This window comes from Marmota monax, unplaced genomic scaffold (genome assembly GCF_021218885.2).
Source record: "Marmota monax isolate L192 unplaced genomic scaffold, Marmota_monax_Labrador192_F-V1.1 WCK01_AAM20220418_F8-fsc00009, whole genome shotgun sequence".
Taxonomy (NCBI): domain Eukaryota; kingdom Metazoa; phylum Chordata; class Mammalia; order Rodentia; family Sciuridae; genus Marmota; species Marmota monax.
In genome coordinates this window covers 22705599-22732760 of record NW_026694710.1, presented here as the reverse complement: position 1 = coordinate 22732760, position 27162 = coordinate 22705599, and the positions used below count along the sequence as shown (strand labels likewise).

The following is a 27162-nucleotide window of genomic DNA, read 5'->3' as shown; positions in this document are numbered from 1 at the left end:
TTCCATTTCACAGGCAAGGACAAGGAGACCCTCAGAAGTTCAGAACCACCCATCCAAGGTCACACAGGGAGAGTGGGGTCTGATGGACTCCCTGAGCTTTGAGCTTCGTCATCACTGTGACTTCATCTCCTTGGTCATGCTGTTTCTGAAAGGTACCAGGGCTCAGGAAAGAATGACAGACCACTAGTTTGTCAGGGAAAGACAAACTAAAAGCATCCCACAGGAAGCTCAGATATAAAAGGAAACTCCTGGGTGGTCCCTGTGGGAGCTGTCCTGGGCCTTCGCCCTGGGTCAGGAGTCAGGCCCACAGACCCTGGCTCCCGGACAGCCTGCTGTGCACCCTGCCCTCGGTCATGTGGGGAAGAGGCTGAAGTCCTAAGTTCTCCTACTGCATTTCCCCGTGACTCAACCTCCGCGGTTTCTGCCTTTCCACATCTGAAGAAAAGAGAAAGTAACCCTGCCGCCTGGCTCCTGCCCATTGGGCAGGCGCTGCTTCTCTCTGGAGGACCCTGGGCTTCCAGTGCTAGTCACCGCGAGTGTCCCAGCTGCCTACGGCTCCTCGGTGCCACCTCTGCCTCTCCAGCCTTCCGGGTCACACCTTGGTTTTTCCATACTTGTCACCGTCAGCCACTGAAGGTTTTATGCTTCCCCTGGACAGACCCCCTGAAGAACAGCTGGCCTTTCCTTTCAGGGTCGTTCAGATTAGTGACAATCACCAAGACGAGGAAGGATCTGAGGTGTCACCTCTGGAAGGGACTTTGGTCACTGTGCAGTTGGACTGCGTAGTCTCCAAGGGAGAAACTGAAGCCCAGCGAAGGCAGGCCCTGCCCCACTGCACAGCAGGTGGACAGCAGATGGGAAACCTGGGTCACCCAGCCCCACCTCGGGAGCTCTCCCTGCTGTGATGGCCTTTTGGTTACTTCCAAGAGAGGTGACAATCCTAGGAGGCTTCATCCCACCTGGTTTCTAGATTGGTGGTACTTTTCCCTAAGTGGGGAGGTGTTATATTAAGAACTTTAAAAAGATTGTTATTATTTTGACAAAGATTTAGTAGAGAAGCTGAGTGCTAGGATGGTTTTAGGAGTTCTTCTAGGCTCTTGACACTGGGTAGTGGACACACACTGCTCATTTTGATGCCCGTGGGGGCCTAGTCACCAGATCCACCTCTATTGGCAGGAGTGGTCAGGTGATCCGGTTTGACCCATCAGATTTCTCCATTTTCTAGGGCAATTTCTCCATTGATTGGGCCTGTCCTGCCCTAGCTCTGGTCTCTTGGTAGGACATGGGTGGACTCCAGCCAAGAGAAAGCAGGCTTGCTCTCTCCTCTGGGATGATGTGTTCCCTAGATGGTGTGATCTTAGGTACTGTTGGCCATTTTTGCTTGATGTGGAAAGAAGCTGAAAATAAAGACAAAACTGAGGAGAGCAGAGCGAGACACCCAAGGGCACCTGAACCCAGCTGAGTTCAAGACTCTCCCAGGTTTGTAAGCCAGTGAATTACTCTTGGGGCTAAGTGGGTTTGAGTGAATTGTTAGTCCAGCTAAGGACAGAGACTTTTGAAAGTCTTACAGGTTTAATACCTCACCCACAGTCCCTGGCTAGGAAACGGTGAGTTTGGGGTTGAAAGTGGTCCCTGTCGCCAAACTCCTTTTTCTTCTAGATTAGGCTCCTGTTCCTAACATCAAGTATCTGGATACACAAGGGGGTTCAGGCATGCAAATCTGGACTTCCACATTGAAACAAATGCTAGCCCATGCGTGGCATATGGCATATGATCCAGGAGAACATAGATGCGAGAAATTCTGCTCAAGGGCTGCTGGGGAGACATCTCAAGCACGGTCCCAGGCTGAATTGTGTCCTCTAAAGGGACATGTTGGTCATGTTGAGTCTGCACATCTGGTTCCTGTGGATGTGAGCCTATTTGGAAATACTGTCTTGGCAGCTTCAGTGAAGACTTGAGTCAAGCTCATCCTGGAGTGGCACCGGGCCTTTAATCCAGCACAGCTGGCTTGTTTTTAAGAGGACAGACCCCACACCAGACCACACAGGGAGGAGACAGATGTGCAGAGAGGGCAGATGGTCACTGAGGCCCAGACAAGAGGGATGTGGCTGCAAGTCAAGGAAAGCTGAGAAGTGTCAGCAGCCGCCCAAAGCAGGGGAGAGGCCGTGGCCCCACTGGAAACCTTGATGTTGGACATTTGGTCTTCAGCACTGTGAGAGAATAAACTTCTGTTGCTTTAGACACCCAGTTCATGGCAGTTTGTCGTGGCAGCCCTAGGGACGTGACACAAGCAGATGACACCTAGATGAAGATGCGTGGTGGGGCCCGTGTGGGCACAGCAGAGGGATGGCAGCCTACTGAGCACAGAGTCAGCTGTGCTCCTGCCTCTGGGGCCTGGCACTCAGGTGGGCCGTTGCAGCTGTGGCAGAGAAGCCCTCAACTGAGTTTGGTTCAAGCCAAGGCTGTTCTGCTCCTGGGAGGATCCATAGCCTCCTGGGGAGAACTCTTACTATGAAATGTAGTTGATGTGGTGTGATGTGATGAGGGCATGGTAATTTGTAAAAATCCATGTTCCTGAGAATGAAAGGGAGCGCTATCAGTACTTACTCTGGGGAGACAGTGTGAACTAGAACTGTGCGTGTCAAGCTGGGATGCATGGTCACCCCAATCAGAGGCGGCTTGGTGGAAAGCAGATAAGAGGGCACAATGATGACGTGAAATGTGCCCAGGATCAAGGAGTCTGGGAACCTGTTTGTGACCTGGCTTTGATAGTGATAGTCTTGGTGAACTTGAACAAACCGTTACTCTGCTTCTTGAGGTTTCTTTGAAATGGGAACGATAATTAACCTCATGACACTGTGTAAACGTCTGTGTAAGAGGCATATTCATTGCAGACAGCTGGGTCACTTTCATTTATTGTTCTTTTTGCTGTTCTTGGCAGTGCTAGATTGTCATTCCTTGGTGAATTAAAGCTGGGTTCCCACCTCTGCTTGCTAGACTCAGCTGGGAAGATCTATTGAACACATGTTATACCAGTTTGCTTGGGTTTCTGTAGCAAAGAACCACAGACTGTGTGTCTTAAACAACTGAAATGTATCATCTCACAATTTTGGAGACTGGAAGTCTGAGATCAAAGTTCCTCCAAGGGCCTTTCTCCTTGGCTTGTAGCTGTTTGGCTTACATCTGTCTTTACATGGTATTCCCACTGTATGGCAGTGTCCAAGTTTCTTCTTTCCATAAGGGCACTAGTCACATTGGTTTAGGGACCACCCTACAAACCTCATTTTAAGTTAATGATCTCTTTACAAGGCCCCAACTACACACTGCCACATTCTGAGTTGCAGGATTGAGGACTTCCACAGATGAATTTGGGAGGCTGATCAGCCCATGACAGATGCCACCCCTTATCCCTGAAAATGCCACTATCTTTCAAGGCCCAAGTTCATTGTGTTGAAGGGATTTCAAGAACACACTTGCTCTGGTGACCTGGAGACACTTGCGGCCCATAGAAAGCTGAATGTAGCATCCAATTCCAGGTCATTCCTGGCACTGGTGAATGAGGCTGTGTGACACATGGCTCAGACACAATGTACTGCTCTGTCAGTGGCTTTGGCTCATTGTCCAAAACATATTCTCAGCTCAGACCGTGACTGAGGGCCTCAGGGTCTGGGGGTGTCCTGATGGGCTGATGGAGGGTGCGATTGCTCACCAGCTAATAACAGGGCATGGTACTGAGAGGTCACAGAGATGCCCTCTGAGCCTCAGTGTACCATCACTAGAACAAGAAAAGCTCTCTGTATCACATAACTCACAGAGCCATTGTGACAAACAAATAAGAACATAAGCTTATAGTTTCCAGATCTCCACTAACCAATAGAGTGGCCTCATGTGCTCCTGCGGCTACTGGAATGAATGAAAGTCAGTTCCTCACTCTTACTAGTCGCATTTTAAGTTTTCAATGTTCACAAGTGTCCAATGACCACTCTATAGGACAGTGTGGACTAAGAGCACATTCCTGTCATCACAGAAAGTTCTTGGTAGTGCTGATGTGAATGTCTCACACACTGCCCCCAGCCCCCGAAAGGAGATACTACTACGCTGACCAAAGCCTGGAGGCACCATGATGTTCCTTCTTCTGTGTCCCTCACAGAGTGGAATAACTGGGACTCTGCTGGCGAACTATCCAATTTCTAGAGCCTTGGGCTGTTTCAATATACACATTATATTTTCAACTTAATGATGCATATTTTTTTTCTGTCATTAGAGACCACAAAACCATTATCCAACCTGCAAAGCAGTAAACACATGTCTGACTTTGTGGTGCTCTGCCAAGGAGGTCATCCAGGGCTCCTCTGCACTGGGCAGGAGGCTGGGCTGAGATCTGTGAGGAGGACGCAAGGTCTGTCTTCCTTGCTCTTCCTCTGTCCCCCACACACATGCTCAACATGCACATCCAGCCTCCTATATTATCATTCCCCCCCCACGGCCAATGCTGCGCCATGTTAGGGAAGCTATGTAAACGTTTTTCACCTCCTGCCCCTTGGCACGGTAGGGCTCTTATGGCCAGGCTACTCGTTCCCATCACCAGGCTTAGATGCATGACTCCGAGAGCTGTTTCCACCCTGCGCACTCCTCCATAATCCTGCGTCTGCTTTCTCCCCAGCACTGCAGGCGGCTGCTTCCCCACCCAAGAACGGTCCTTGTAGCAAGAACTATAAATAGCACCATGAAACCTACTCAGAGGCAGATGAAAGGCGGCTGCTGGAAGCCAGCACAGAGCGTGCTCACCTGGGAGGCTGCACTCCAAGCTGCAGAGACAGACTTCACAGCAGCTGGAAGGGGGCCATGGCTCAGGGGGCACAGGGAGGCTGCCTCTGGAAGCTCATTCACCCCCACCCTCCAGCGTACCACAGCTAGTTTTCATGTGAAAGAAAGAATCAAGTATTAGACCAGAACATGTGATTTTGCTTTGAGTATCCAGAAGCTACAGACAGTCCCCAACACGATGACAGCTGGCTTACAAGTATTTGACCCTGTGATTAAAAAATGATAACAGTGACATGCATCCAGTAGAAGCCATACTTGGAATCCTGAATGTGGATCTTTTCCTGGGCTAGCAATGCGTGGTACAGTCCTTTTCTCCCAGTGGGGGAGTGCAGTGAGCTGTAGTTCCCGGCCCGCCATGAGCATTTTTGATTTAATGCATTTTCTGCTGGGTTTATACGGTTGTACCCATGTTGTGAATGGAGGAGTGCTTGTATAAGAGGAAAATATAGTGCTCTAGCATGATCCATACCTCTAGGGCCAGGGGAACTGTCCCCATGTGGGACAGCTGGAGCAGGACCCTGGGGGCTTTGCTGGGGATGCGCGACAGGGCTGGCAGGATGGGGTATCATGGGCCTCTAGAGTGGTGGCCCAGATGAATGATGGGAAGCTGCAAAGGCATTTCTGAGGTAGTGCTGTTGGGAGCAGAAGACTTAGTGGGGACAGAGATGGAGGTCATTCCCACCTTCTGTAACTGATAATCTGGGTCTGCACTCAGGACTCAGCATGACTGCAGCAGGTGAACTGATGCTCACTGCAGTGGGTCCCAGTGCTGTTGGGAAGGGGACCAAACATGGAGCCAGGGCTGCAGAGGAACAGGTGATGGGCCACCCAGAGTCCCTTTTGAGGCTGAAGGACTATTTCCCCAGCTATTAGGAAGCTGCTCACAGATAGCTTCCAGCTGCAAGAGCTTTTCATCCAAATGAAGGAATGAATGAGTGACACCACCCAGCTTTCAAGTACCTCATCCACTAATTTGGCATTGTCAAGTATTCCACCACAATCACTAACATAGGAGAAACACATTTTGTGAGTCAATTTTGGAAAAAAAAGGTCAAGTTACAAACAAGAGTATAAATAAAGACATCTGACATATAACAGCCCTTTACTATTTTCAGCTTATAATGCCATACATATTCTGACTTCATGTTCAGGTCCTTCTGCCTCGTACCTGACACCTGCCCCGGAATAGCTCTGTGACATACAGAGAGGGCCAAGGAACCGCACTTGGCCTTGGGTGGCTTCTGATTGGGATGCAGAGGTGCTGGGACAAAGGCAAAGTGAGAGGGAGCAGCTGCAGAGAGGAGGTTCCATGAGGAACAAGAGTAAGTGGCACGTCCTGAAAGTGGTGCAGCAGAACAGAAAAGGAAAAAATAATAATAAAATAAAGCAAAAAGCAGTGACCCACCCCATTTCAATGGGACACATTGTCATTTAATTTTGGGTTGCCAGAAAGTTATCTAATTTCTTCAATCCTCAGTTGACTCAACTTCAAGATGTGAATGATTACATTTGCCCCTGAGAAGGATAGCTAAAATAGCAGACACTGGGCACATTTAAAATGTCTGATGCTGCAAAGCTGTACGTCACCATTTTTTAAGGCTTATTTCAGCAGGTATCTGGTAAATCTATGTTGATGGATAACAGATGAATCCATCCCATGCAAATCAGGCTCTATACATTCACATGGACAGATACACAGACATGGTGCTTAATGAACAGTGCAAATTTTCTGGATCCTGGCTATTGTGTGATCCTGACCTTCTGGTTTTCTTTGCTCCCCATAATCCAATCAATAAAATGCCTGCTCTGTTCCTAGAAGGCTGGATTCATTCCTTGATTCTTGAGGTGAGGCAGAACATCATGGCAGAAGAGTGTGGCAGAGGGAAATGGCTCGGGACATCATACCAGGAAGGGGGTGGGGAAGAAGCGAGAGCCGCAGAGGTGAGGGAAGAGACCTGGTTTAACAAGGACAAAATATATACTCCAAAGGCACATCCCCAAGGATTCACTTCCTCTAGCCACATCCTACTTGTCTACAGTTACCAAACTGTTACCAGTCAGTTAATCCCTATCAGGATTAATTCACGGATAAGGTTAAGGCTCTCATAACTCAATCATTTCACCTATAAACTTTCTTGCATTTTCTCACACGTAAGCTTTTGGGGGACACCTAATATCTAAACCACAATGACAGAGAAGTGTCACAGGTGGAGTAGGAGGAGCCACACCAGTATCTGCACATTCTCACAACTCCTCTGCTTTCTCATGTGTCCCCAACTCACGCTTCAGAAGTAGGTCATAACATTTCAAAGTAGCAAAACAATTGTAAACTCTCAGTATCCCTAAGGAATGTCCAAATGTCCCAAAGGGAAATTCCACCGTGACATCTCTGGGCATCAACAGCACCCAATATTTTACATTCCTCAATTCTTTCTGCTCTGGCCTGGTCTGTCACCATAGTTCCCTCGATCACATTACATGGAAATCCCTTTTCTCTGTTGTGAACCTCAACGAGCTTGGCTGTTGCAGAACTAAAGCTGGGTTTGCAGGAACGGGCTGGAGAAGGTCCAAGTAGGCTTCACAATATGGAGACAAATCTGGGCGATACAGGAGCAAGAGGAAAGGACACCCAGTGGAGGGAAGAGAGGCGGCCAGTGGGATGTAAGGAAGGAGAACGGTGGGCAGAACGTTGTCATGGTGAAGGGATGCATCTATGGTGATTTAAGTTGTTTCTGGATTACAGTATGATGTTTTCCATTCTGTTCAGATTTTTTTTTAGTGCATTACAGTTCTAAACAATATTGGGATTGATTTTGACATAATCATATAAACATGGAATATAAGTTGTTTCAATTCAGATTCAAGTACTTACTTCTCCTTTCTCTCTCCTCCTCTCTCCCTTGCTCCCCTTCCTGTATTCTACTAGTCTTCCTTCAAATTATTTGTAGGTTTTTATTAAAATTAGTGCTTTATAGATATGCATAAAGGTAAAATTCACCAAGGTATATTCATGCATGTATATAGCATAATTTAGTCAATTTCATTTCACCTTCCTCTTCTCATGTCCTCCCCCATCCTCTTTCATTACTCCAATGATCTCCCCACTATTCTCAGAGGAATCCTCCTCCCTCACCCTGCCTTTTTCTCCTTATTTTGCTCTAGTTTCTGCATATAAGAGAAAACATTCAACCCTTGACTTTGACTTGGCTTATTTTACTTAGCATGATGTCTTCAAGTTCCATCCATTTACCAGAAAACCATACTTTCCATACTTTCATTCTTTATGATGGAGTAAAACTCTATTGTGTGTGTGTGTGTGTGTCACATTTACGTAATCCATCCATATACTGAAAGGCATCTGAATTGGTTCCAAAACTCGTGATTGTGAGTTGTTCTGCTATAAACACTGATGTGCCTATATCATTATAGTATGCTAATTTAGTTCTTTTGGATAAATATCAAGGAATGGGATGGCTGGGTCATATGGAGATACCATTCCTAATTTTTTGAGGAATCTCCATACTGCTTGGTTTTACTAATTTGCAGTCTCATCAATAATGTATGAGTATATCTTTTCCCTTCACATACTCTCCAGCATTTACCATTATTTGTGTTCTTGACAATTGCCATTCTGACTGGAGTGATGTATAATCTCAGTCTAGTTTTGGTTTCCATTTCCCAGATTGCTTGGGAAGTTGAACATTTTTTCATATGTATTTATGTACCTTCACAATAACTCAATACTGAGCCTTCTAAATGTAGTAACTCAGTTAAACCTCACAGCTCAACGACACGGTGCTGTTCTCATCACCATCTTACAGGTGAGAAAACTGAGGCTCAGTGAGGCTTTATTATATATAGAAGTTCTTCCTGCCAGAAGGGACATGTCCAGGTGGATCTCAGACTGTCTGTCTTACAGCCAGAATGTAGTGGAGACTTGGGAAGGAGATCAAGGGGAAGCAGGTAGAGCCCTCACCTTGGAAGCAAAAGGTAAAAGTTCACCAGAAATCTTAACAGTCAGGATGAATATTGTTTGAGTGCAGTATTTTTTAAAATTAAAACTAATACAATAATCCATAATGAAAAACTCCAATTTAAAAATAAAGATGGTATTAGTGTGTCTGATTTTCTTTTCCCCACTGACTCCAATATGGCTCAGCAAAGAATGGGGTAGCTGGGTTTTGAAGGGTTTCAGACTTTCTCCTCCTCCTCCTCCTCCTCTTTCTTCCTTTATTTTTTCAGGTGCCAGGGATCAAACCCCAGGCCTCCACATGCTAAGATTGTGCTGTACTGCTGAGCTGTACCACCAGCCCCATCCCACCACTTCTTAATCCTTATCCTCCACCCTGACCAGAGATGGCTGTGAGGAGGGACTTCTGTTGTGGACATGAAAAAAAGAGGAAGGTGAAATGAAATTGACTAAACTATGCTACATACATGTATGAATATACCTTGGTGAATTTTACCTTTATGCATATCTATAAAGCACTAATCCTTAGATAGGGCTTTACGATTCCAATCTTAGTCAAGGTTTAGGGCAGGTGTCATGCCTCCCTGTTCTTGTGCCTGAGGTATCTTGAAACCCCTTTAGGGTTTGACCGTGGGGCCATAGAGGGTGTGGGCTGAAGGAGGAAACAGACTTCTTCCAAAATACCTTCCGACTCCCTCCTCTTCCTGCTTCCACTCCAGCCTCAGGCAGGTGCCTTCTCTGCGGTGCCAAGCACCCTGTGCCTCCCTCTGTCATAGCACTTGTTGCCACTAGTGGCTGATGATGTGGTGTAAAGACACAGAGAAGGGATGACTGACAGAACCAGACATTCAGGACACTCTCCCAGGGCCAGTCATGGTCCCACTGTAACAGAGCTCACGCGATACCTGAGAAGCAAATAAACGTGGTTCAAGGGGACGTTTTAACTCTGTTGTTCTAGGACTCTGTGTGCCTCTTGAGATATCACTTCCTCTCCTTTCTCAAGGTAAAACCTTATAATTCTTCCTGGTTAAGTAGGAATGACACAAGTGCTTAACTCAGACAGACTTGAGTTTACATACTTAACTGCCTAATCTTTCTCTTTGGAGATAATAGTACATTTAATTCTCATTCATTCTTTAGGAGGATCCTATGGCATAATATATATGCTGGTACATAGTGAGCATTTAAAAAATGGCACACGTACACAAACAGATGCACACAAACTCTCTCTCTCTCTCTCTCGCTCTCTCTCTCTCTCTCTCGCACATACACACACACACACACACACACACTTTATAGCTATTTATATAGATGACTGTTTTAAAAAGGTCAGATATGTGTAGCAGTTAGTTTGAATGCCTTTTTGTTTTTAAACAAAGCACAACCAAATGTGAATTAGAGTCTGCACCTCGCAAAGTTATGGTTTATTTTTAAATCCAGACAGCTTTGGCATTTGAAAGGACAGTCTATGCCACTTGTGTGTCAGCTCAGGAAATAGGCCCAAGACTTGAAGTGCAAAGTGAAATGACTCGATGATGGGTATCCAGGACATGTTATCAGCTTTGGAGCAGATGTGTCCAAGCAAATCCATTTTGTCAAGAAGAAATTCTCGCCTGATCGTGAACCTCTGAAAAGAACAGAGCGAAGGCAGAAGTGGGCCCACAAGCTATGTGCTTCCCAGCTCCCCTGCAATCAAGGAAGAGGAGTGCTGCCTTCCCTGAGCCAGGCCAGGGCCCTCACCTTTCTTTCCTTTTCATTGTACATACACTTTGAAGCTGCATTTCATTATTACAATTCTATAAATGAAACTGTCTGTGACTCTCAGGAGCCAAAGCATCAACATTCAAATCATTATTCCTAACTATTGATAAACTCTAGGACTGACTTTGAGCAGATAGCAACTGGCTCGACTCCAGGACTATTTTTAAGCCATTGGTGTGGCAACATTAAAAGCATTTGCTGAAAAAAGTCTTGTTGTCAACACTACCCTGAGGAAACTTGTCGTCAAGGCAGTCTGTCCTTGGGTAGATTTTTTCCTCTCTTTTTGTTGCCATCACTGAACATTGTATGCCCCTCCAACCCAATGCTGTCTGGTGGGTATTTTCAATTGTGTGTCTCCAGGCCTACATACTATGAGCTGCTCAGGAGCTGCTTACATCACCAGCACCTGTTGGGTGGGTACGGGCTGGGTGTGACACATAGGAGTCACAGTTCATCCTAGGCTGGCCCTGGGGTTACCACCCCAAACACATTGTCCCTCAAGAGATCCTTCTCTCAATTATTTTTCTATGTGACCCTTTGGTTAAAAATGGGGATTGTGAAATTTCAGTTATGGTCTCAGGCTCTTTGGGAGATCCTTAAACTCTTCCATCCTTTTATCCTTCCTGATTACTTTTATGAGGTCTGAGCTGGTAGATTAAGAATGTGAAGTCCTTTAGGGCTTGGATATAGCTAGACATCTGTCCCCTTTGGATCTTGAATTATTTTAGCAGGAAATTTTAGATTCTTTGTTAGTCATTAATTCCAGTGAAGACAAAGAGGACAACTTAGTTGGGACAGAGGAGTCAGAGGAGCCCTTATTTATGGTCATGTATATGAACTTTATGATAGGACTTGTGGGAAAATGCCATGTTAACTCCTCGTAGGATATGGATATGAACTGCTTATCAGCAGTTGCAGGGAGAGAAATACTCCATACCAAGTACCTACTGTGTGAGGCTTTTCCTATATATCCCAGTATTTTCCAGAGGGTGGAGTTATAATCATCACTTCACAGAGAAGAAACTAACTGTAAGAACAATTGCTTCATCTGTTCATTCAGCCCACCCACACAAGACATTATTCCAGGTGATGGATATGTAAGAATGATGAACTTGGAAGCTGCTCTGAAGCCCAGAAATGTTCCTCCAATCCTTCAAAGGCTAGCATAGATTATACTCTGACTATATTCCAAGTTTACAGATTCTAAGTCAGTGCTCATTCCACTGCATGAAACTGTGTCAAATCTAGTCATTCCATTATGACATCTCAGGATACTAGCGGGTACGGGAAAATTCATCTTCTGCATAGTTTGCAAACTGAAGAAATGGCGAAATGTTTTCCATTTCACTTGTACCTCATTCTTTAAGACAGGCTGACAATCTTTATACTGATATTCTCAGCTAGCTAACTTTCTGTATAAAATATTATGCAATGCGATATCAGATCCTTATGATCCCTTTAAACTGATTAAAATCTTTTCCATGCATGAACTCAGGTGACATCTTGTGAGATATACTTTTATCTGTGCTTTGTAGATAAGGAAAATGACCAATTTATCTGACTCCAATTTGCTGCTAGATGCTGAGCTATTATTACCTGATGACTCTAATAAAAAAAAAGCAACTAACAATTAACAGACACGTGCTGATAGGTATTTCTCAAGTACTTTACAAATATTTCTTGTAAGTCTCATCTGGCAGATGATGGAGGGAAGATTGGCACTGTGGTCCAGCTGATTTCAAGGCTTAATCTCTTTTCACATAATCTCTTTTCATAGTGGCTGTAGTCATCTATATTCAGGATCAAACATTCTGCCATTTCAAGCAGTAGCATTTGAAATATGCTGGAGAAAATGGGTAGAGGTTATTATATCTTTTTTTTTTTAAAGGGGGCACAAAGCTTATAGAAGAAAGGTCGTGTCTGGGGTCACAGAGCTTGTGAGTGTTCCGGAGAGAACCATAGCTCAGGCTTCCTGATTCTGAGTCAATGGCTCCCCACTCTGTTCCATTTTTTTGGACCTTCATGCCCAAAGCTTGAGAGAACAAAGCATCTCAGTAGTAACACAAATTTCTCTCAAAGACTTCTCAAACATCTCATGGCTCTTTTCTATTTCAGGACTTCAACATCCACTATCCTAGGGATGTGTTTCCCTGAGAGTGAGAACCTAACGTGTGATATGTCCACTAGCCCTGGGTAATGCCCCCTCTCTCATCTGGCAAGCCAGAGAGATCCAGCTCTCCCACCTTAATGGATAGGCTAGTTCCTGAAGCCTTTCTCTCTCAAGAGTAAATATAATGAGATAATGTCTTCGAATAGGAGTAGCACAAAATTTGGCATGTAGAGGAGTTTAGTCCTTGCACATTAGATGAGCATTTGCAAACCTTTATGAATCACATTAAGAACACACCAGTCCCAGAGATGTATTACTTTTCTTAACATGAAAATAACAGCACCACCAGTAAAGCTGAAATACAGTATCTTTTTTCTCCTATTTTAACTGAAATACAAATTTTAAAAATTGAATTCCAATTTATGTATTTTATCTTACTTTTCTGAAGCATAACAGACACTTGACTGAACAATCCTTTGAAAACATTTTTAATAACTTAGTTTTCAATCAATATCTGGCAAGAGTAAAGACTACTACTTAAAGTGAGCCCAAAACTCAAGGAAAGCGAGTGAAAGAGAGAACCCAGAGGGGCAGCGGAGCACTGGAGTCGGCTCTCCTCAGTGCCTTTGCTAACACGAGAGAGTGGCCGTTGGTTTCCAATGGCCTGGCAGAGCATGGGGGACTTGAAACAAAGCCCAGGTGACCTGCGCTGTGGAACAGTCTGGAAGGAGTGCAGAGAGGGAAGGTGATAGGAGGAGTCTGGTGGGAGACTCCAGCCCCATGGTCCACTGGACCCAGAAGAGCTGACACTCAGTGCAAGGGTGGACTGCAGTCTGTCTTCTGCATGCTCAAGCACTGGTACCTCACGGACGTCCTCCCCCTGAGATTTTGTAAACACACATGGATTTCCAGCCTAGATTTGTGCAATGCCTTCAGCCTGAGTTGTGTAAGGAAGTCCTGTCTTGTTCCTTCTCGTACCTGACGAAAGGCAAATCCAAATCCTGTGAGCACACCTTCAGCATGAGCTTCAGAGGATTCCCACTGATTAACTGCTAAGAAATATGTTATACTGACAAAATCAAAGACTTAAGGTAAGGAAGCACTGGCAAGAGCTAGAAGAAACTATGCACAACAGAATTGGCAGCTCAGTCTTTACGTGTTGAAATTATCAGAGCATATAAACTAAGAGTATGTACTATGTGTAAGGAAAAAATGAGAGGATTTAAACAACTTAACAAAACTCCTGTGGATATTTCTAAAACATTGCATTCAGCTATGGCAGAAAAGGCACATAGGAAAAGGGGTCCATGTTTATACATAAAGCATTTTCTAAAAAACTCCCACAAAATAGCAGCATGAGGACTATAACCACTATGTGGTCAGGTTAGAATACATTATGAAAAATCTGAATTTATTTTTCAATCAGTAAGCCATGAGTCAAATAATAAATGGTAAATGGGAATAAAAATACTTAAAGTTGAAGAGTAATATAACATGTGGAACTGAAATATTTATTTTAGAAAAGAAAAAGAGTTAAAATTTAATTGCAAAAGCACCTGACTTTGTAGAGCTATAAAATAACAAAGCAAAATACCAAGAACATACAGAAAGTGAACTAGTAAAGATAAGAGCAGAATGTGGGAGATAAAATTATAATGCAGAGGACTTATGGAAATATGAGCCTTTCGCAAACTTGATCAGGAATAAAAGGGAACACACTGGCAGACTAAATCAGACTTGCTGAAGAGGAAATAATTAGGCTCACAGAGGTTAAAAAGATAAGAGAGTATCAGTGAATAAACAGATATTTAGAAAAAATACAACAAAAATTACTCATGAAGGAACAGTAAAATTATTTTTCTTTAACCAAAAATGATATTGTATTAATAACTAAAAATCTTCCCCCAAGAAAGTCCAAGATCGTTTTATTGATTTAGAAATATATTATTCCTCATCATACAATCTCTTGTCCTGAATAGGAAATTGGGAAATGCTCTGCTTTATTTGCTGAAGCTAGCACAGACCTGGTGCCAATAACCATCAAGGAGAGTATGGAAAAAGAATACAATAGGCCATTCTCACTAATACTAGTAATCCACTGCACCAGTATATTTTAAAAATATGTATTACAACCAAATTCAATGTATCTCAGAAATTCAACTTTTGCTTAACCTTAGGAAAGTCATTAATATAAATGCTTACATTAACAGAAAGGAAAGGGAAAATACACACTCATTTTAACCAATACAGAAAAAATATTAAGTAAATTTAATTCACTTTTTAAACTTAAAAAAAAAATAAAGACTGGTGACAACTAAGCCTCAACCTGACATTCAAAGAGTACCCACATCTGAAACAAACCTGGGTTTTGTGGTAAAGCAATGAGTTCCCTTCCCAGACGATGAACCAGGATGCCCACTTTACCACTTTAGTTTAGCACTGTTCTGGGGATTCTCACCAAAGACATCAGACAAGGAGAAAAGGACAAGAAATGGGGAGGAAGGAATCTAATTAAGTGACTTACGGATGACACTCTTATCTACCTAACATATACAACAGAGTCAACGGCCAGATCAGCAGAACTGACAAACAACATTTAGGGGGCTTGCTGTACTCATTAATTTATGATTAAAAAAAAATAATAAAAAAAAATATATATATATATATACATACACATTAATTTATGATTTTAAAATATACATATATACACACATTAATTTATGATTTAAAAAGATATACATATGTATATATATCTTTTAAAATCATAAATTAATGTGATACACACACATGCATATATGTATGGCAGTGGAACATATCAAACTCTTTATGATTCATTCCTTCATTCTTTCATATGTGTGTGTGTGTGTGTGTGTGTATATATATATGTGTGTGTGTGTGTGTTTGTGTATGTGTGTGTATGTGTATATACACACCAACAAAAAAAAACTTGAGAAAAAAAAGATTTTGCTATCTTAGCATTCAAAATATCAGTAAAATATGTAAAGTGCCTGGAAATTAATCTCTTACAAGATCCCAAGGTCCAGTTCCTTCAAAAGAAAACTGCAAAATCTCATTGAATTATGTTGAATAAATTCTTTTTCTCTGGAGATATATAAAGTGTTCATGAACTGGAAGACTTAATATCAAAAGAAAGTCATTTCTCTTTAAATTTATCCATAGATTTAAAGTAATTTCTATCAAAATCTGAGAGAGAGAGAGAGAGAGAGAAAGAGAGAGAGACTCTATTGATAAGACTATTCAATATTCACATGAAAGGACAAAGTTTCACAAGTAAATTAATTGATGTACAAGCTGGGGCATGTCAATTTCTAGACATCATGAATTATTATAAAGTTATACTAATTAGGACTTGTAGATATCCTACTTATGGGAGAGAAGGCCCCACCTGGCACCTGTGTAAGAGAACTTGGTATGCAGAACTGGCATTGCCCATCAGTGGGGAAGGGTAGAATTTTTAAAATGAGATGCTGAGAAATTTTTTGTCCACATGAACAAAAGTGATCACCCCTTTACACCAAGCACAAAGTAATCAACCCCATTATGCTAAAAAAGGACAAATTTTATCATGTTTGGAATTAAATATGAAAGGTGATCTTAATGATACCAGGTTAAGTTTCTTTAAACAATGAAGAAAATGAAAGAATTGATAGAGTTTGATATGTTTCACTGCCTAAAATTGTGGTCATCAAAATAAATAAATATATAAATAAAAAATAATGAAGATTTAAGTCACAAACTGGGTAAAGTGAACAGAATATATAACTTGTACAAATCAATATAAAGAAAAAAAAAAGACAAGAGGCCTGACAGAAAAGTGAGTGAAATGTTTGAAATGTACTCTGTGTAGAAGAGAAAAACAGCTCAGCCACATCCTTAGTCAACAAGATGTAAGTTAAAACCACCAGTCAGTTTGGTAAAGACTAAAACTGACAATATGGTGGGGTGATAAAGTCCTGTGGTGAGATTGTCACTCACATCTCTTGTGGGAGCCTACAATGGCCCGGTGAATTGGAGACCCTGACACTGCGTGACAGAGTTGAAGGCACACTTACCCTGGACCCCAGAAATCTCAATTCTAGGAATCTATCCTGCTTACAATACTGGTACCAGGACACACCAACTAGATTGGTCTTAGCAGCATCAGTGTAAGAAGATCCAGGAATCAACTCAAATGTTTACAGGACAGAGGATGAATCAATACATAAGGAAATATTAGATGGCCATGAAATTGAAGAAACAGGGGCTCTCCAAAGTTGCACGGATTATCTGTGAGTCAGGGCAGTTAGAAAACAGATTGTCTTACAATAATAGCTAGTAGAGAGAGAGAGCTTACACTATGTTCCAGGGAACATTTTACAGGGAGTATTTTAAATATGTTATATGAATTCGCTCATTCAGTCTTCACAAGATCACTATGAAATGCGCATATTATTATTCCCATTTTGTGGTTGAGGAGACAAGCACAGGAGTTGACCATCTTGCTTGAGATGCTACAGCTGGCGACTGCAGAACCTGGAAGTCTGGGGACAGAATATATCCTGTAGTATGAGAATCTAATTAAGTGACTTACAGATGACACTCTTATCTACCTAACATATACAACAGAGTCAACAGTATGAGAGTACTGGCTGAAATTAAAAAGCAGGCAAAACTAAAGCGTTTCTGATGATACAAACACACATAGTAACTAAGCCTTGAATACAGAGTTATGTAAATAAACTTAGTGAACGATTAACACAAGATTCAGGATGCTGTTTTCTGGGACGTGAGGAGCTGTGGTAACGGAAGCATCATATGACATCACTAAATTGAGAATGGTTACACTGATCCGAACTGTTCTACTCTTCCTGATATCTTACATGTTTTAATAACTATTCTTTTATATCTAATCAATATTTAAAGCAATTGGAAGAATCTAAGGGAGAACATGAAACCTGGCTGACAGAGACACTTCATGTTTCTCCTTCATAACTTGCGTGGCTGTGGGTAAGGCCCTTGGCAGGGTCCACAGAAACTGAACTGGATATAAAATTTTCACTATTCAAAGAATTTTTCTTCAAACAAACAACACTGCCAACAGTGGCGGCACTGATGCCTCTGATTGCAGCCCCACCAAAAGCAAGCCCTGCAGTCCCCGGAGCCCACCCGGAGCAGGCTCTACAAATTGCCCCCCGGACATGGGCCTTCATTCTCCTGATTTTATACCCTGGCTCCTTCTTTTCCCCACTTATAGAGACAGATGAGAAATTAAATTTCACCATCCATCTGAAGTGGTCAGGAAATTCCCTCTCTAATTACTTGGAATCAGTTTTTGAGCACGAAAGTCAAATTATCCATTCAATGTTCCTTCCCACAGTCAATCCTGATGGAGCTCTCCGGTGCTGTCATCGCCTGGGCAGTCCCTCTCCACTGTCTCCTGCATTTGCTGCTTGGTAAGGTCCCACCATTTCTAATCCTCACCTTGCAAGATGCCCCTCCAAGGCCACCCCACCTTTCCTCAGGTCTTGCTCCCAAACAGAACAGCCATCCACTCTGTCCCCGTAGCCCTTGGCTCACAGGTAGGGTGGGAAGCCCCTGAGCATCCTGCTGGCCCACTCTTAGCTGTTTATTGGCTGTCACTCTTGTCCTGAATAAATGTTCTTCACAGCGAGGCTCAAGTCCTGAGAGACTCTGTTGTTCCCTGAATATCTAACAGCCAAGGGCCTTCAGGAACAATATTGTGATGACATTGGAAGTGGGACACTGTGTACTCCAGCACCCACTGCTGTCTCCACGGCACTCCAAGAGGAGCTTGACACCAGCACCTCTTTTGATCTCCTCTGGTTCGAAGCTGGGAGGGCTCTACCTGGGTTCTCTGGTGCTCTTCCATCTAGATGCTTATCATCAGGGACGCTGAAGATGGTTTCACGACCCTCATTGTGGTGCCTTGTGTCCCCACCTCTCTGTCTCTCCAAGGACATTTTTCCAAGTCCTCGCTGCATGATTTGGCCTTCTTGTAGCATGGTGGTCACCACCCAAGACCTGGGTGGAAGCTGACTTCCGTAGACAGGAAGCAGCGCTGCCTGGACAGTGGAAGGGAAGTCTGAGATCTAGCACCGGGGCTCTTCTGTCTGTTGGTCACAACTGTCACAGGCTCATGAAAGTCAGAAGAGGTGGAGAAGCAGATTCCTCTGAATGGGGTGTGTGCAGGTCACATGGCAGAATACCACTTGGGGTGGGAAACATCGATGTAGCCTTCTTTGGGCACACTATTGGCTCGCCCTGTGGAATGCCCTCTATGTGACACCACGGTGGTGCTGAATATAGTGTGTGTGTGTGTGTTGCCACTTCAATTCTCCACAACCTTTTAACAAAGTTACTATCACTGTTTTAATTTAACAAAGAAAACGAGGCCTGAAGAGCCTAATAGGTGTCTCATGTGTCACATCCAGTGAGTGGCAGAGGGATATTCCCATCAGGTTATGCTGGAGTCTGAACTCTTGATCACTGAAGTACTTGGTGTCACTACCATGAGAACTAAGTCAATGTTTGACTTTCATATCTGCTTCCATGGATTAACCTCAGCAGGATTCTTTTTAAGCTCTTAAAATCTCCAAAAAATTACTTCTAATAATTTTTAAAATAAAACTAATAGAGCAGAAGGCAAGGCAAGATTGGACAGAAGCAGGAGGCGCTCAGTCACGCTCCTCTGTGACCCGGTCTCTATTCACCTGGGATGTCTAGGCAGCCTGATCTCCAGGAAATCCCCTTTCCTCCCTTCAATGCATTCTTTTTCCAGAACTTCCTCGTGGACAGTGGTCCCAAATCTTATCCATACAAAGCTTTTGGCAATCATTTCATCATACCCGTAGCACTTGGACATGACCAAAGGTTTTCATGAATTCAGTTCTCTATGCCTTCTGTGCAGGGGAATATACTGGGTATCGATGAGGGGAGACGTGCAAGTGGCTGTCAGCTTGGTCTTCATGGATGATCCCATCATCAGTGATGGACCTTATTTCCAATTCTTGGCAACACATTTACATAATCAAATACTTTGCATTCATTATAAATTGTCACTGTCATTAGTTTCTCCAAACACTGACCTAGCTCATAAGATTCCCAGGGGTTGCTTGCTTTTTTTTTCCCCTTCTAATTGTCAGATAGTAAAACATAGTTTCTTAATATTGAACATGATTCTATTAATAGAAGTTGTCAAATTAGCTCATGAGTTGTATTGTTTTTCAGCAGTGAAAGAATATAAAATAGGGATATCTAAATAACGGAAAGTTGTATAGCTGTAAAAATGATGTTGGTAACATTGGAAAACACCTATAATACATTAAATTAAAAAACAAACTAGAACATGTAATTGTGTAAGGAACCTTAAAAGGAAATGTCCAATAATATTAAACATTCTCTGATGGTTTATCAGTGGTAGTTTTTCTTTATGTATATATTTTTATATTTTCAACTATTCTATAATGAAACGAATGACTTCTATGAACATAACAAAATCAAATATTAAAATAACTCACAGCCTTCTTTGTGATGTCTTTAAAGACAATAACCATGAAAATCCAGCCTTCTGGACAGTCGACAGGAGACCAAGTTTGCTCTCCTAGAAGTCTCCCAAGTGGTGGTGAGCTAGTCCAATCAGCTAGTTCCATTACCAGCTAGCAATATTGTCATTAAGAAAGAGGAAGGTCACCTTAAATCTATCCAGTTCCCATCATGGACCATCGTCACTGTCTCGGAGCCTGAGATACCTGCAGCTCCTGCAGAGGCACCGTGGGCCACGTCTGCAGCCTCTAGAAGCCCTCTCCCCGGCTCTCGCTGTGTTCTCTCACAGCTTGCAGTTTTTTAATTACCAGCCAACCACAAATCTGAGTCCTAGCAGTGCAACTTGGATGGCACCAGAGGACAGGCCCGGCTGGCCGAGGGCTGGTTCATAATTACTTCTGGGTAACCAGGAGGGCAGCCATACTGACACTCTGGTAGGTGTAGGACTCTGCTCTCAGGGTGCCAGAATTGCTGCTTCCATTTCCCCCAGATTCAGTGGGATTTACACTTATTAATTCCTGCAAATCAAAATGAAGTCCCTCCCCGAGATCCAAAGCAGGGGTTGTTCACACATCATGAAGGAAAATAATGACCTGGAGTTGACATGGAGTTTGATTTGATCATTTCTACAAGAGAAGGAGGAATCACCCACTGGGCATCCTTGCGTGCTGGACACTGGGCTGAGGCCTTTCGGGAGCAGCTCTTAGACCCCCATCTGGGGACTCAGTGATTTGACCCTGCAAGGTTTTGAAGGGAAATACGCCTCTAATAAGCAGTCGTTCAGTTTGGTGATGGGTCCCTGATGAGAAATACACAGGGCTTTGTTGTTAATCTTTGCAGAGCTGGTTGATGTGGCACAAAACCATAGACTTTGGAGTCAGAGATGTGTGGCTCTAACTCCTGGCTCTGAATTTGGGGATTTCCTTATTCCCAAGGAGGGGCTCCTGAAACAACATGGGAAGTGCATTTGAGTGCTGAGCAGCCAGGAAACCTGACCCAGAGCCTCATGCAAAACGGCTAGCAGAGTGACCGGCCGGTAGGAGGTGGCCCTTGCCCCTTTATTTCCATGACTGTACACTGAATGCAAGTGAGGAAAATATTTCAAGAAAGAATCATCACTTTGCTTAGTGAAATGAATGAGGTCAATGAATACTAATTAACTCGAAGCTACCTTTGGCCATGTCAACACATCACCATCTTAGAAGCCAGTGATCTCTTTATCCTGAGTATTCTGGAAGAGTCACAGTTCTTTCTCACAGAGCTGTTGCTGAGGGGTTATACCATGTGGAAGCTCACATTATGCCTCTAAAATCTCTATTTTATTGTTGTTATTAACTGTCAAAACTCTTTCCAAATAAGCAAATGCAAAAGATATGTTTCCTAATGCAAAGAAAAAGCCCTAGTTTAACAGTCGACTCTTGGAGTAGGGTCGTGTTGCAGACAGCGGCACACACAGCACTGGTACTGGGGACATTACACAGCCTACTCTAATATTCCTAGAGTTGAGCCTAATCTTGGAGGTAAAACTGCATCATGAGACTCTAAAGATGGCAACTTAAGCATCCAACACCAAGGACAAGATCAACACACCACCAAATAAAACACAGGTTCACCTTATTTCACCCAAGTTCCTTAGCACCAGGAATTCAGAATACTGTGAATGAAACAATAAGACACACGTTCTGTATACTCTGAAATGTCCCCAGCAAAGTCTGGAGCCACCCCCTCATCAAACACACTATTTTTGTTTTGAAACATGAGGATAGCCCCATTCAGTGGGATGAAGGAAGAATCCACAAAGCCATCTCATGCAGGTCAGACTTCGCTCCCACGTTAGTTACCAAGGTCTTTTGTCATTTCAAAGCCTTTTGCTTTTGACATGATGGCAAAGAGATTGCCAGCCTTATTTTAGTAGTAGCTTTACAACACCATAATTCTGAAGAAAATTTAATAATGCAGGACGATGGCTCATAAAATAAGACAGTATTGAGTGGATGACTGAAAACAATATGGAGTTTTAAAGTTTTCTAAACTTTTAAAACATTCCATGTTGAGGTAGAAAAATGACGTATCTGAAGCCAAGTAGCGGTTCTTTCTGAGTTCTAGGATAATTGACGATTCTCATTTTCTTCTTTGTGCTTTTGAATGTTTTCTAAAATTGCTACCAGGATTAGAAATAAATTTAACAACAAACAAAGCTAGTTTACTTTTATACCTTCTCAGTGTATTTAAAATTGGGCACTTTCCAGGTACTTGCTCTCCCAACAGGCCTAGTCTGGGTTCCAGGGGAGCATGGTCTACTCTCTATAGGATTCTGGCCAGGATGTAGTGTGGCTTACTGGAAAGGGCCTGGAAACAAGGGTTTGGTGACCTTGACTCTCCTGAACACTCAGACCCTCAGCCTCTAGGTTCTCATCAGTCCTGTCCACACTACAGAAGACACACTGGAAACCAAGCCCCAGGGTAGAGCCGGGCGTCTGCAGGCTTGTCTCCTCATTTATCGCTCACAGCACTGGGGTACTCCAAGGAACAAGGCTTTCTGCAGTTCAATGGATGGTTAGGGAATCTGTGCGGTTTGTTACCCAGAAAGTCAATGCAAAATAGTCTGCTAATTTCAGAAGCAATTTAGAATAATGACATCCAGGCCCCTTCTTAACTTGTATGGAGTTTTTCCATCATTTTCTACATAATAGCCAAATGATCTGCTAAACATACGGTTAACACTGTCTGAGAGCAGAGACTAGATCTTCATCATTTTAAGTGAGGCACCTTGCTCAGTGCCTGACTTGCTGTATACGTTATAATAAATAAATGCTGTAGTCAGAACTCATGCAATTATACACAAGGATGTGAGCAGATTTTTCTCATTGTAGGTATGTGCACCTATGTATGTAAATTGTGTGAGTATATATGGCTGTGCAAATATATAGCTGTGCTCACATATGTGCATACATGTGTGTATACAATATCTATTTCTTCTGCATGCATTTGTACTCATTAATTCACTATTAAAGAGCCGAATTGGGGATACTGAGATGGTTTAAATGAGGCCCTCTGAAGTCCATGCTAAACCCTCATCACCACGGTGATGGTGTTGGGGGTAGAGACTTGGGGAGGTAATGAGGGGTAGAATCCTCAACAATGGCTCTTGTGCCCTCAAAAATGCCACCCAGGGAGCTCCCTCACCCTTCCTCCCAGGTAAGGACACAGAAGGTGCTATCTGTAAACAAGGAAGTGAACCCTCGCCAGACACCACATCTGCCAGCACCTTCTTCTTGGAATTTCCAAGGCTCCAGGACTGTAAGAAATACATTTCTGCTGTTTATGAGTTACCTGACCTAAGGTACTTTGCTATAGCAGCCCAAGCAGACTAAGACAGATGGCAAGGAATTAGTCATAGTCACAAAAGACATTTAGAATTCTAGTCGTAGAATTGTAGGAAATTCTAGGAACAGAATTGTAAGACATCATTCTTCAACCCTGGCTGCACTTATACCCAACTGAGCACTAAGAAAGTAAGAGGATGGATGTCCAGGTGTTCTGACTTCCTTGGCCTGGGAGAGGAGACTAAGATTGTTCTCTGTCCAGAGCTTCCTTGGTGACTGTACGTTCTGTTGGACTTAGAATCTGCTGCCTTGTGTCAATAGGGTTGACCTTCACCAAGGAAGGAGATGCTCCCCCAAAGGCACATCCCCTGCGTGTGGGGTAAGGGAACATGCATTCCAAACCACATTGACACCAAGTCTGACATGTGGCGCCTCCTCTGAGTCACACCCTGGCCATTGCTGCAGACACTCGTCCAGTGTGTGGGGAAGGAGATATTTCTGAAAACCATTGTTCTAGTCCAGTGCTGCTCAGACTTTGTTGTGTCTAGGATTCAGCTGGGGAGCTGATAAAAATACAGAATCTGATTCAGAATCTAGGCTGGACTCTGCATTTCTAAGAAGCCCTCCGGGGGACGCTGCTTTGACAAAATCCCACAGAGCTGAAAACACTGGGCAGGAGGCCATGGCAGTTGAGGGTAACATAAGAGGGCAGCTTACTCTTCATTTATGTGGTACCAGCATTTATATGGCACCATGAGCTTGATTGACTCAGGCGCGAGCCCATCAGTGGCCTGTGCACCACAGAACTCCCCATACCTTTATGTGGACAGCTTACTGATCATTTATGTGTCTTTCTCTTTAGTGTGTGTGTGTGTGTGTATGTGGGAGAGTGTTCTCATTTTAATGTTTCTGTTTCATTTCAGGACGGGTTAGCAAGCAATTCCATATAGATTGGGGACCTGAGGCTGCATTAAGAAGAAAGAGTGAAGATGAATTTGGGTTTGACGGGGTGGGGACAGGGATGCTCTGATCTTTGGGAAGAAGTGTTATTCATCGAGGCAACTTCAAGTATGGAGGTAACTAAGACAGGCAGGTGGGCTCCATGTTGGCTCATTCTAAGAGGAGAAAACTGAAGTACATGATGATGGTGTGGCTGGTTCTGTCATCTGTGGACTGTCAGTTTCACACCTATAGTTCCTTTAAAGCTGATATTATGATGCTACCCTGTGGAATGCATGAGAAGCAGCCATGGCTAAGAGCAGGGTTGTCAGTCACTACCCTCTGCCCTCAAAGAGGGGTCCAGCGCTGAGAAGAAAGCCCACTGTGGAGTATTGAATGGGGGCCCTAAACAGGTTCATCTGAGTCTCTGTGAATGCGACCTTCTTTGGAGAAAGGGTCTTTGCAGATATAATCAAGGATTTTGATATGAAATCATTCTGGATTATCCAGGAGAACACAGGTGAATCTTAAATTAAACAGCAAATGTCTTTATAAGAGAGGAACAGAGGAGACTATAAGACAGGAACAAAATGACAGAGACATAGAGGAGAAGCTCAGGCACACACGGCCTCAAACCAAGGGGAGCCTGGAGCCCCAGGAGCTGGAGGAGGCAGCAAGGATCCCCCCAGATCCTTCAGAGTGAGCAGGCCCTGCTGGCATCTTGGTGTTGAACGTGAGCTTCCAGAGCAGCCGGAGAATACATTTCTGTCCCCTTAAGCTGTGCAGATAGTGGTGATTTCTTAGGACTCTGGCGCGCCTGCCTTACTTCCTGTCCACCATCTCCACAAGCCTCTTGGGTCTGAGCAGCCATCCCCTTCAATGAGTTGCCACAGAGGAAGCGGCTCACTCACCTGACGGCAGCCTTGCCTCCCTCCTCGTGTCCTTCCCGGTTCCCACAGTGGAGGGATCATGGAAGGAGCACTATGTTTGGAACTGGATTTGAATCCATCACTGTGTTCTGTGCCATCCCAGGCAAGTCACCTGGGCCAGGAAGATGATGCCCAGGGGAGCGAGGGGTGCCTGCCCTCCCTGTCCAACCCTGCTTAAGGACCAAAGAGGCAAGGGTAGCTGCTCCCAGTCCAGTGATGATGTTCCCTGAGCTTGATTGACTCAGGCGTGAGCCCATCCGTGGCCTGTGCACCACGGAACTCCCCCTACCTTTATCAGGGCAACCGGATGGACACAAGCTCCAGCTTCCCCCTCCTGTGGGCCTGACCATGGGCAGGTGGAGCACCCTGTCACTGTGGGCATCTGCGGGCAGTCATGACTGGGGCTGTTGGAACACCCACCGTTCCTCCGTGTCTCTCTGGACCCTGGCTCTGTACCATTGTCTGTCACCTGTGCTGGCCCTCAAACTCCCTCTAGGACCTGGGGTCACGGGGAAAACAGGCATGCTTCTTCCTCCAGGCCAGATGTGTTTTCCAAAGGGCTAAGTGACTTTCTCAATATCTCAATGTCACACGGCTGTGAAATGATAGGGCCAGTGGTTTAGGCAGGTTTGCTTGTCTCTGAAACTCACATTCTTTCTGGTGCAGACCCTTTGCCTCTCAGTTCACACCAGAGGAGAACAGCAATGCTGCCCAACCCAGTGGCAAATAAACAAAGCAAATGAATAGGTAAGTTATGCAAATTTTAGAGTTAGTACACCAAATTTTATCGATTTTTTTTGGCATTATAAATATTTCTTAAATCTTTGACATCTACTCTTTTGGCTATATTCAAAAGCATCATGTATGCACAATAGTGTTTTTGAATCAGATGTATATTTTGTATCCAAACCAATCACATCATTCATTTTGAGTGTCCGCAGGAGAAAGCTGGACACAGGCTTCCTCCTGGGGAAACAAGGGTCTGAGCTGCTGGTGTTTTCTTAAACCTTCACAAAACTGGGAATGGAGTGACTCATGGTTTTCTGGGTGCCCTTCTAGCAGAAGCCCCTCATCCTTGCTCCAACTACACACCCACTCCCGGTCAGAAAAAGTGGTCTCTTCTCCCAAAACACCATTACTGGAAACGGAGTTGTTTGAGCACCCAAGCACACTTCTGCAGTCCCAGCCTCAGGAAATGCCCTTCCCCTGGGGACACAGTGGCACCATTCCTTAGCACATTGCCCGGGCGATGGCTCCTATCCCCACTAGGAGACGGGAGCACAGTACTTACAGGCTGTTCATCGCTCTCGGCTCACGGTAAATAAGGGGGCTCTTCAACTCAGCCTGTGGAAACAAGAGCAAACGCTTTACCTGATAGGTCATATTTGAATTCTGTTGAACACGCTATTGTCGCTTCTTGTTAAAGTTGGGTGCAGGTGTTGGCTTAGAGGAACGATGGAAAGAGAATCAGTGCAGGTCAAGGATGGGTTTATTTCTGGAATGGGGTGGAGGAGGGGACTTTTACCCCTGTCACGCTGTCCTCCTTCTGTCAGCATACATCCCATCTGCCCTGGGGAGCTGAGCAAACTTGCAAACTTGCACTGTGCCTCCTTTTTCCCTGGGGTGCAATTGTGTGCTCCCCTGGGCACCTGGGTGTGCTAGCCCAGATGCTTCGGGTGCTGCTCTGAGTGCAGGGCTTGCCGAAGTGCAGTGCTTTCTTTTCTGAGTGTGACCTCT

The 27162-nt window shown here is 44.0% G+C and overlaps 1 protein-coding gene across 4 annotated transcripts in view; it reads right to left on the bottom strand.

Moving 5' to 3' along the window:
* The window catches only part of Clnk (cytokine dependent hematopoietic cell linker), a 185184-nt gene that overhangs the window by 111674 nt on the left and 46348 nt on the right, over window positions 1-27162 (bottom strand). For all 4 annotated transcript variants that reach the window (XM_058572404.1, XM_046423784.2, XM_058572405.1 and 1 more), the window contains one exon: window positions 26717-26769. In XM_058572404.1, the coding sequence (XP_058428387.1) occupies window positions 26717-26769 (53 nt within the window). The remainder of the gene's footprint in view (window positions 1-26716; window positions 26770-27162) is intronic.